The following is an 11,808-nucleotide window of genomic DNA, read 5'->3' as shown; positions in this document are numbered from 1 at the left end:
TGAGGTGTCCTACCAGGACACGGAGAACCTCATGCCAACACGCCTTGTTTGGCTAAAGCCTGAGTCTTCTCACCATTTGGTATGAACTCATTTGTTACAAGCCACATCTGGACAGGAGGTAAGCAAATAGATGGAGGCAGGTAGGTAGTTATGTTGGTAGATAGATAGATATGTGTGTTTGTGTTTGTGTGACATCAGAAAGCATGTGCTGAACTGACAGATCTGGATCTTTATAAGGGCCTAACTGCATAGATTACTGCCATTATCTAACTACCTGCTTGTTGGAAACATCATATGATACATGGATGAGGTCTCCTACCAGGACACGGAGAACCTCATGCCAACACGCCTTGTTTGGCTAAAGCCTGAGTCTTCTCACCATTTGGTATGACCTCATTTGTTACAAGCCACATCTGGACAGGAGGTAAGCAAATAGATGGATGCAGGTAGGTAGTTATGTTGTGAGATAGATAGATAGATAGATATGTGTGTTTGTGTTTGTGTTTGTGTGACATCAGAAAGCATGTGCTGAAGTGACAGATCTGGATCTTTATAAGGGCCTAACTGCATAGATTACTGCCATTATCTAACTACCTGCTTGTTGGAAACATCATGTGATACATGGATGAGGTCTCCTACCAGGACACAGAGAACCTCATGCCAGCACGCCTTGTTTGGCTAAAGCCTGAGTCTTCTCACCATTTGGTATGACCTCATTCGTTACAAGCCACATCTGGACAGGAGGTAAGCAAATAGATGGAGGCAGGTAGGTAGTTATGTTGTTAGATAGATAGATAGATAGATAGATAGATAGATAGATATGTGTGTTTGTGTTTGTGTTTGTGTTTGTGTGACATCAGAAAGCATTTGCTGAAGTGACAGAGCTGGATCTTTATAAGGGCCTAACTGCATAGATTACTGCCATTATCTAACTACCTGCTTGTTGGAAACATCATGTGATACATGGATGAGGTCTCCTACCAGGACACGGAGAACCTCATGCCAACACGCCTTGTTTGGCTAAAGCCTGAGTCTTCTCACCATTTGGTATGACCTCATTTGTTACAAGCCACATCTGGACAGGAGGTAAGCAAATAGATGGAGGCAGGTAGGTAGTTATGTTGGTAGATAGATAGATAGATATGTGTGTTTGTGTTTGTGTGACATCAGAAAGCATGTGCTGAAGTGACAGATCTGGATCTTTATAAGGGCCTAACTGCATAGATTACTGCCATTATCTAACTACTTGCTTGTTGGAAACATCATATGATACATGGATGATGTCTCCTACCAGGACACGGAGAACCTCATGCCAGCACGCCTTGTTTGGATAAAGCCTGAGGCTTCTCACCATTTGGTATGACCTAATTTATTACAAGCCACATCTGGACAGGAGGTAAGCAAATAGATGGAGGCAGGTAGGTAGTTATGTTGGTAGATAGATAGATAGATAGATAGATAGATAGATAGATAGATAGATAGATAGATAGATAGATAGATAGATAGATAGATAGATAGATAGATAGATAGATAGATAGATAGATAGATAGATAGATATGTGTGTTTGTGTGACATCAGAAAGCATGTGCTGAAGTCACAGATCTGGACGTTTATAATGGACTAACTGCATAGATTACTGCCATTATCTAAGTGCCTGCTTGTTGGAAACATCATATAATACATGAATGACGTCTCCTATCAGGACATGGAGAACCTCATTCCAGCACGCCTTGTTTGGCTAAAGCCTGAGGCTTCTCACCATTTGGTATGACCTAATTTGTTACAAGCCACATCTGGACAGGAGGTAAGCAAATAGATAGAGGCAGGTAGGTAGTTATGTTGGTAGATAGATAGATAGATAGATAGATAGATAGATAGATAGATAGATAGATAGATAGATAGATATGTGTGTTTGTGTTTGTGTGACATCAGAAAGGATGTGCTGAACTGACCGATCTGAATCTTTATAAGGGCCTAACTGCATAGATTACTGCCATTATCTAACTACCTGCTTGTTGGAAACATCATACGATACATGGATGAGGTCTCCTACCAGGACACGGAGAACCTCATGCCAGCACGCCTTGTTTGGCTAAAGCCTGAGGCTTCTCACCATTTGGTATGACCTCATTCGTTACAAGCCACATCTGGACAGGAGGTAAGCAAATAGATGGAGGCAGGTAAGTAGTTATGTTGTTAGATAGATAGATAGATATGTGTGTTTGTGTTTGTGTTTGTGTTTGTGTGACATCAGAAAGCATGTGCTGAAGTGACAGATCTGGACGTTTATAATGGACTAACTGCATAGATTACTGCCATTATCTAAGTACCTGCTTGTTGAAAACATCATAAAATACATGGATGAGGTCTCCTTCCAGGACACGGAGAACCTCATGCCAGCACGCCTTGTTTGGCTAAAGCCTGAGGCTTCTCACCATTTGGTATGACCTAATTTGTTACAAGCCACATCTGGACAGGAGGTAAGCAAATAGATGGAGGCAGGTAGGTAGTTATGTTGGTAGAAAGATAGATATGTGTGTTTGTGTTTGTGTGACTTCAGAAAGCATGTGCTGAAGTGACAGATCTGGACGTTTATAATGGACTAACTGCATAGATTACTGCCATTATCTAAGGACCTGCTTGTTGGAAACATCATATAATACATGGATGAGGTCTCCTACCAGGACACGGAGAACCTCATGCCAGCACGCCTTGTTTGGCTAAAGCCTGAGGCTTCTCACCATTTGGTATGACCTCATTTGTTACAAGCCACATCTGGACAGGAGGTAAGCAAATAAATGGAGGCAGGTAGGTAGTTATGTTGGTAGATAGATAGATATGTGTGTTTGTGTTTGTGTGACATCAGAAAGCATGTGCTGAACTGACTGATCTGGATCTTTATAAGGGCCTAACTGCATAGATTACTGCCATTATCTAACTACCTGCTTGTTGGAAACATCATGTGATACATGGATGAGGTCTCCTACCAGGACACGGAGAACCTCATGCCAGCACGCCTTGTTTGGCTAAAGCCTGAGGCTTCTCTGTGTGTATTTACTGTACTGGCAAACACCTTGGATGAGAATCAAATTTCATTGTAATGTAAATTATAATGACAATAAAGGCGATTCTGAAGTCTTTTTTAATCGACGTTTGTTTCTAATAAGCTGAATAAATGTTCAAACCATTGAAAATATATAATTAAATATAGAGTTTAACAAAACAACCCCCACTCCTTACTAAGAAACATGTGCAGTATGTTTTAGAAATAGTGACGTGTTTGGCAGGTTGCTCCAACTTCACCATATACAATTCTGATGCCCTCTGCATCAACTTTTCCACTGAGAAAGTAATTATAAGCATCTAAATTGCAGTAAGCTTTCACTGCCTGTGTGAACACACTGTTTCAGCAACATAGTAATGATACACATCTGGGTTTGTCACTTCAGATAAACATTTGGAAACAGTGGGGAAAATGCCTTAAATTCTTCATGTCTGAGACTCAGTTTTGTTTTCTTTCATCTCTGTGATCTCCAATCACATTCTGTCTTTCAATTTAGTACAATCTTAATGATGCATAAGAACAATCAGACCATCTTGTTGATTCAAAAGCTTTATTAGCATTAGAACTTCACATTAAACATTAAATACATGAAATTACAACATCTTCAGGATCTTTTCTGTAGATTAAATATCTTTTAAAGACAACCAGATCATACAGAATTCAGAAACAATGACAAATACAGTTTGAGCTGAGCCACTACAACACTGCCAGCTAACACACTTCAGAAACCGGCCATCCATGAACCCACCTACACTCTCACAACACTCCCGTTAAATGCTTCAACACTAAAAGAAAACAAAACAGGTATTTCCCCGATATACCCTTCAATAACTAAGGGATCATTTAAACACAAGATCCTCTCTGACTGAGGAAAAAAGACAAATCAGGTAGGGGTTGTTTAAGTGCATTACTGCCAGTCAAATTACTGGAGCAATTTGATATTCAGTGCCTGTACTTTTGGTGAAAGCTTGGTTGAGTCCAGGTCCATCAGGATTTTCTGGTACACCTCGAATGTACGCATGCTTTTTGGATAACTCAAGTTGAGTGTGTAGATCAGCCCATAAAGCATCACACATGTATTGCTGACACTCTGCAGGTTATGGAGAACTTCCACACCTTCCAGCACAACACCAACATCAGCAAAGCGTCCATTACCATCAGGACCATGACCCTCTGCTCGGCAACATCTGCCTCAGCCTCTCTGGATTCAATGTCCTGGAACAGAAAGAACAGGATGATGAGCTGTGTGACCCTAACCTGGACCACCAAAATCTAAGCAGCTCATCCTTAGGCCAACTGAATGTTAATTTGAAGATATTTCTTTAAAGCAGTGGTGTGCACAGACATTTTGGGGGGCAAGTACTCGGGGGGGGGGGTTGAAGGGCACTGTTTAGCGCACGTGGTACACCTAATTATAAAAAAAATTACAAGCACATGTTGAATGAAATTTGACATTTTATTTGTAACATTCTCTAAACGCGAGTTTTCAACGGAGAAAAGTCACGCAGCCAACTGATAAAATTCATATCCAATATTAACTATATACAGTAATTTTTAAGTCCTTCAGTTAACTTCTGTTTACCCTCCACTGTCTGCAGGCCTTGTTGCATATATTTTGCAATTAGTAAATCAATATAGGCCTACAATTAAGACAGTACAAAGACCAAAAAGAACAAGAAGGAGTTATAGGCTACTGAGTGTTGTCATTACATGAATGCAGATGGGCATTTTTCACAGGTAATGGGGAACTTCCAGTTTCTTCTTTCACAAATGAATGTGTTAATTTATGTTGTCTAACAAAACCTATACAACAGAAAATGTTCAGCTTAACACATAGATCTGCAAACTCTACCTTAATTATTTGTATGTGGTCGTCCTCACGACCAGTCAGCTAAAAATGCTTAGTAGTTTGGTGCTGTATGAGACATTTTACTGCACAACAAAATGGTTTCACGTTGGTCTTAGAGGGCAAACGGTACGATTTGACTTGATGTGTATGTGACTTGGCTGGTGGGGCACGGGAGAAGTCTATCTGTGACCGTGCGTGCTGTGCTGAAGACGCTTCCTTCCACTCGCTGAACTGAACTGTTGCTGCAGCGCATCTGTTGTTAAAGGAAGAGAGAGGTCGGGCGTGTGCGAGGTGGTGGCTCATTTCAGGGCATTGTTTTTAATCGCTCAGGTTTTCAAAAGATCATTTCAAACCGACCTCAGTAAAATGAAAACCGAAGTTTCTAAAGGGCACTTTCGTTGATAAAGGGCAGAGTTGCTGGTGCTTTAGCACCACCTGATGTCTATGTGTGCACGCCACTGCTTTAAAGCACTGCATATATGTGTTCATGAGAATGAGATGGATGCATGTTCAAGGTAACAATGACCTTAAGACCTTTGATCACCTCCTAAAAGCCTGGAAAAAAAGAAAAAGTCATAAGGATGCATTGTGTGTTTTTGTTAACATGAGATTATATACAGTCTTCTCTCAAATTGTGGACTTTTCAATCAAGATGACAACAACAATTAAAAACTCTGACAAATATTCTTTACAGTAGACTTGTTCTCACGTGTTTAAGGGTTGATCCACCACTGGGGGTAAGGCATTGTGCTTCTTTAAGACAGAGGGATTTCTGGGGAGACTGCAGAGCCTGCTCTTTTCCTAATGAAGCCTTTGACCTGCTAAAGAAATGCAGTTAACAACACACCACCTAAAAATACATCTAACAATACAGAACCAGGAACCCTCCCACTGATTTTATTCAGATCAGCGATGTAAATACGTAGCTAGTAGCTGCTGTAAGAGCCAAATAAGAAACTGTTCATTGGTGCAGGGAAAACGGATTGAAGAAAAGGAGGCAAACCTCTCCAACCACCTCTCCCTCTCTTCTACAGTCTTCCTGTAACGAATGGAACACGCGAGGAGAGATCCTGATGCGGAAGTGAGTGCTTTTTATTAAGATAATTCAGTACAGCAGGCCACGTAGAGCACACAGTGGTGTTATGCTGGTGTAGGGCTGTAGTGGAGTAGCGGTGGTCAGAACGGTCCGAGGTCGAGAGGCGAGAGCAGAGTCCGGGAGGTATCCAGGGGTCAGGCGGGAGACGTGGTCTAGGGGGCAAGCAGAGTTCGGGACACAGGCAGACAGACCGGAGAAAAGGCTTGGTATGCAACAACATGGAGGCAATACTTCGCAACCAGGAAGTGTAGTTCTGGTGCTTAAGTATGTATGGAATGTGGGCGTGGTGGTGAAACAGGTGAACTTGATTATGTCATCGGCTATTCCTGACACTTCCTTCTCTACTCATCTTTTCTCTCTCCTAAGCTCTTGTAGGGGTAAGGTTTATTCTCCTTCTTACTCTCATCACTGGAATAATACACTTGATGCACAGGCTCCACTACATCCTGACAGGAAGACCTTCATTTCCTGCGTATACTATAAGTTTAAGTGATTAATCAGGTGTGCAGTACTACTCTTGAATATTTTGCACTTTTCTGCCAAGGTGACAATAAATAATCTGACAATTATCATATAAAGGAGTAGTGTTGTTCTCACATGTTTGAGTTGAGCCTGGGCACCTGATAAATCACCTAAAACAATAGTATGGTAGAGGAAATAAAGATGCAGTCTTCCAGTCAGGGAGTAGTAGTGTGTGTGCATCATACCTGTTATGTCTAAAGCTGACTCACATTGTGTTTTGCCCAGTTTTTTGCAAATTGGTCACAAAACTTTACCTTGTGACGTAATAAACAAGAGAGGTGCTGAGCAGCATTGAAAAGCTGAAATGATTCAACTTTTCAGCACCCGTAAAGAAGTGAGCTGTCTTGTCTTGGCCTAAGAGAGGACAGTAGGAGTGAGAGGAAGGTTGGAGGGAGGATGATAAAGAAGAGAAACAGGGCCTGAAATTCATTTTTCAAAATGAGTGGGAATTCCCCCCTTAAATGTGTCACATAAGGGGGATTTCTACATTTTGGGGGGGGGATACTTCTGGTGAACCTGAATACACACATATATATATAATATATAATACAGGTCTTGCTGTGCAGATCAGGGTAGAGAAGAACCAAGAGACAAGTTACAATGTATATATTTTATATACATGTATATATATGGTTCTTCTCTACCCTGATCTGTCCTCTCCTTGGTCTTTCTTTTCTAAATAAAAAAAAAAACATTCCAACTGCTCTCTTGGAGGGCCAAGCTCTGAAATTAGCATACATTGGTTAGGCTTGTTATAACTTAATTTTACCTCTGTTTTGTGTGCTGAAATGTGTCATCACATCACAATCAGCTGACTGGGCATCAGGCAGAATTTTATGCATTGCAGTAATCCAGGGTTGCCAACTCTCACGCAATGAGCGTGAGACACACGCATTTGACCGTCTTCACACGTACAAACGCCACATCCGATTTCTCACGCTGAAAAAATCTAGTTTATTTACCTCTGATCTACATCTATGATTCAATGAGTTACTAGTTCGCTCTGGAGCCACTAGTTCGCTTATATCGCTCTGATATAATACTTAATGTGTCCATTTTACACCCCCCCCCCAACAATTTACACACGCACACCCCACCCCCGGCCTATATTTTACACACACGCCGCCACCCCCCTCCCTCCCTCCTAAAATCAAATCTCACTCAAAGTGATAAAGTTGGCAACCCTGGTAATCTGTTTTTTTGCACTTCTCCTCCGTTATCGACCACCACTTTCAGATCAGCCTCGCGATTTCTTTTCAGTGCTGCTGTATGAGAGACACTAGCCGAGTGGCGACTTAAAGTCGATGTTTTGTAGCATCGGCTGGTAAAAGGCACAGCACTGTACATTTTACAAATCGAGCAGCTCATTTCACCGCTATTAAGTTCGAGCCAAGGATATATTCTTGGCCAGTTGGACTGAAACATATCTTTGGACTGCTGCTTTAGTTTACTACCGTCACCTGTCTGTGAATCCTGAGGATTAGTTTGGTCAACGTCACCGCCGCTGCGGTGCTAGGAAGAGTGAGAGCGCCGAGTGCAGCGTCCAGTACGGACGTCGGTCTGTCCGACTATCTGTCCGTCTCACAATACAAACCGAGCTATGTTTTGCTGAACGTTTTCGCTGTAATTGTGTGCGGGAAGTTTCCCGCATTATTATGGCTAAAATTGCGGGAATCGAAGAAATAGTGCGCAATTCCCGCAATCCCGCACTGAAATTCAGGCCCTGAGAAAGAACCAACCTTTCCCTAACCTTCCCATGTCTCTCCCTTTACTCCTCGACTGTTGGAAACACCCCCTTCTAGTCAACATTCAGCCCCAAGAGCAAAAATAATTCATGCTTCCAACTACACTGCTTTATGACTTACCTCTTGACATCTGGCTTTGGCTTTTCTGACTGCCTCAGATCCTCAGCTGCCTTTTCACAGAGAAAAACACTAATTATCCCATTGTTTCTCTCCATGAACAGCAATGCTAAACATACTACAAGAAAGACAGGAATGACATATTTGTAAATTACATTGTAGAAGGAACAAAATTGAGAATAACCCATTAAGACCAAATTTGTCACCTTTTTAAATTCCCATGCAAAATTGTGTGAAGGTACACTGGTGGGAGAGGAGTGAGTATGAGAGAAAGAAAGATACAGAGAAGACAGTAGGGGACAACAGTGAAAAGAGCAGGATGGAGAGAAAAAGAGACTGAGAGGAGAGTAGATGAAGACAAAGTATGAGAGGGAGACGGTGTGAAATGGACAACTGCTAATCAGGCTTGTATTCAGGGTTCATACACTTTTTTGACAACTAATTTCCATGACTTTTCCATGACTTTCAGACAAATTTCAATGACTGTACATTCTCTAAACATATGTGTAGACACAAAAAATAAGAAAAAATCCAGGCTAAAATTCCACAGTATATCATCAATTAATGAAAAGACACATAATTGAAAAAATAAACATTTACCGTATTTTCAATATCAATATAAGCCGCATCTAAGTTTTTTTAATGGAAAATGTTGTAGCTATAAGCCGTATCCGGGCTAAAAGCCGGTGAGTTCCCGCTTACCGACGGGTCTGGTTAACGACGGACGGAGTTACGACCGACTTTTCTTAATTTCGTGCGGTGCGTGGAGGTGCAGTGGCAGCACTGTGGAGTGTAGTGGAGTGTTGTGTTGTGTAGTGTTGTGTACGATAAGCTGAAGCAGCACAGCCTCCACCGCAGCCCATCTCGGCAACGCGGTCGCTCTTTCTCACGCTGTACGCACGAGAACATTGTTAGTTTTTTTCTATTCTGTGTTTACGATCAAGGCGTGTCTAAATCTAGGTTCGTGCTTAACGACGAAAACTGCTTTGCGTCGGACTTTTCAGTCTCTAACCCCAACGTTAACCAGTTGGTTAACCACACAGTGCACATTTTGCATGCCCCGTGTCCTTGTCTTTCTCAAGCCATAGCTTGTATTTGTCCAACTGAAGCAGCCATAGTTGAATCGGCATTTACCAGCATTACGCTGATTTACACGTCATCAAAGTACAATCTACAGCTCCGCTTGGAGTCCAACGCTAACGTAGCGAACTAACCTGTGAAGTTACGTTAGTGGTCCGCACAAAGAAAAAACATGGCTATATTATATATGTTTATTTTTTCTTCCGGTTATCGACATATATTTATTGTGTCAAGCAAATTTCCATGACTTTTCCAAAACATTTGAGTATTTTTAGTTTTTCCAAAACTTATCCAGGCCTGGAAATTGCTATTTTCAAATTCCATAACTTTTCCAGGTTTTTCATGACCGTACGAACCCTGTGTATTGGTTATAGTTTCAGTTAACATGTCCACGTACTTGCCATATGTTCAAAGAAGACAAGAAGGCTTCCTTCTGTGTGATGTTCTCAAGGCGCTGGAGTTCATAAGCAGATAGTCCACAACATGCATCCTAGTGATCCCCCCACCACACACACACACACACACACACACACACACACACACACACACACACACACACACACACACACACACACACACACACACACACACACACACAAATATTAGAATCCAGCTGATCAGAACCAAGAATCAAAATGACTTGACATTATTTGAAAGGCATTTCTTACTTAACACTTCCAAATCATGCTGCTGGGTCATAAGAAATATGAAGTGTCTGTGTCCTCACCTTGTTGTTTTGGTGAGAATTGTCATCCTTTGCATAGTAAAGGCGTTTAGGTTTGGGTGCCCCAACCTGGCCCACTTTATCCTCAGGTTCCTCTGGACCAAGTGGATTTACTTCCTACAAAGCGACAGCACTACCACCACTTTACTTTTGGGAATTTCTCATTCTAAACAAACAAGCCATTGGACTTAATGATAAACTACTGGTGGTCAAGGTCAATGTGTTCTCATGTCTATCCCATTCTCATGAACGGCACGTTACCCGGCACATCTGGATGGAAATTCCATCTGGCACAAAAGACAGTAGGCTGACATACCCCGTATTCTTTAACCAGTGTGCCCAGGTCTTCATTGAGGTAGATGCTCAGACAACTCAGCACACAATCACGCCTCACATTGATGTCTTCATTCTGGGAAAACAAACAAACACATGATTCATGCTTGTTAGTGTCAGAGACTCAATAAAACACAGGTGCTGAGGCTAACAAAGTCACTGACATTTCCCTAGTGGACCACCCCATCTGTAAAACACTCCAACAAAGTTATTTGTACTCACGACTAAGCTTGTGAAGCACATTGACACCCCTCCCCCCTAAAAAAAAAAGACACTTTTATATTGCAGATTTGCATGAATCACAGAAATGCCATATTGTGCATTCACAGCACAGAATTTTGTCAAAATGTAATGAGTTTGCACCTACCAAAACACCTCCATGGCACGAGTTCTCAAGTTCACCTTTAAATAAGCAGACAGCGCCTAGTTTATTACAAAATGAGTATACTAAATGTTGTGGACAAAGAGAATGCTTTCCGGCTTGCTTTGCAACTGATATAACTAGTAATTTTAACCTGCATGAAAACCAACCGCAATAGGTTAGTTTAATCCAGTATCAAACTGTATTACCGAACTAGCTAAGATGTCATGAAAAAGCAAGCCTGTTCGCTGTGATGTTAGCATGTGTTGGTATTGTCTTGTCCAGCAACACGATCGACATAAAACTACTTAAAATAATCAAGAACTATACAAATACATTTACATTGATGTGATGCGATATAAACTGCACGATTAGGACACATTTGAAAGTAATAAAACAGGATGTCTCGGATTGCTTACCGTGGCATGGACGACTGCTACCCACATGAACCTGCCTGCTGGAGACCCGCGGGAGAGCAGCGCATTTCATTTCTCATAACTTCAATGAAAACCAGTCACATACATTTTATATAACAGAATCTTGTTTGATTTACAACTGTAATTATTTCAACTGTGTTGGTATAAATTAACTAATTACATTCAAGACATTTTAGAATTGATTAGATTATGTAGATAATAATTAATGTTAAGGCATAAATATAAAATATATGAGTTTTTAAATAAAATCAAATAGATGTAAATGCATAAAATGAATCATTTCTGCCATGAATCATTTCTGTGAGTGTAACAAACTAAAGACAAAAAACACTAAAAGGTCAGTTTGTGTAGTATTGCTTTTAATCTGTCAATAGAGCATTTACAGACTTTCAGAAGAGTCAAAAACACCACCATGATTTCCATGGAATCCCAGTTAAAACATGTATGCCAGGGGTAATCAATTATATCTTTCCGCGGTCC

General features: G+C 41.2%; 1 protein-coding gene across 7 annotated transcripts; it reads right to left on the bottom strand.

Annotated features, from left to right (window-relative positions):
* Positions 1–3,607: 3,607 nt before the first annotated feature.
* Positions 3,608–11,399, bottom strand: LOC143497299 (uncharacterized). 7 transcript variants are annotated; one of them, XM_076993201.1, is made up of 8 exons: positions 10,753–11,399; positions 10,514–10,606; positions 10,201–10,314; positions 9,871–9,963; positions 8,397–8,446; positions 5,623–5,734; positions 5,440–5,468; positions 3,608–4,279 (listed from the first exon to the last, which is right to left on the bottom strand). In XM_076993201.1, the coding sequence occupies exons 1-7, from the start codon at positions 10,771–10,773 to the stop codon at positions 5,454–5,456; spliced, it is 498 nt and encodes a 165-aa protein (XP_076849316.1). In that variant the 5' UTR covers positions 10,774–11,399; the 3' UTR covers positions 3,608–4,279; positions 5,440–5,453. The 7 variants fall into 7 exon arrangements, 4 of the variants coding, with proteins under 4 accessions (XP_076849316.1, XP_076849313.1, XP_076849315.1 ...); XR_013125792.1 differs by having other exon boundaries at positions 5,440–5,734; XR_013125793.1 differs by lacking the exon at positions 3,608–4,279 and adding an exon at positions 5,917–6,885 and having other exon boundaries at positions 4,487–5,734.
* Positions 11,400–11,808: the final 409 nt, after the last annotated feature.

The sequence above is a fragment of the Brachyhypopomus gauderio genome, unplaced genomic scaffold, assembly GCF_052324685.1.
Source record: "Brachyhypopomus gauderio isolate BG-103 unplaced genomic scaffold, BGAUD_0.2 sc105, whole genome shotgun sequence".
Lineage (NCBI taxonomy): Eukaryota > Metazoa > Chordata > Actinopteri > Gymnotiformes > Hypopomidae > Brachyhypopomus > Brachyhypopomus gauderio.
Note: the sequence above shows the minus strand (reverse complement) of the source record. Positions and strands in the feature narration are given on the sequence as shown.

Excerpts from the sequence above, each read along its gene's own strand:
- LOC143497299 (XM_076993198.1), bottom strand. The coding sequence starts at position 10,773 with ATGTGCTTCACAAGCTTAGTC. Across the intron at positions 8,447-9,870 it reads CTTCTTTGAACATATGGCAA|GCAGCTGAGGATCTGAGGCA; the intron begins GTACGTGGACAT and ends CTCTGTGAAAAG. Across the intron at positions 5,735-8,396 it reads CCAAAGCCAGATGTCAAGAG|CAGGTCAAAGGCTTCATTAG; the intron begins GTAAGTCATAAA and ends GCATTTCTTTAG.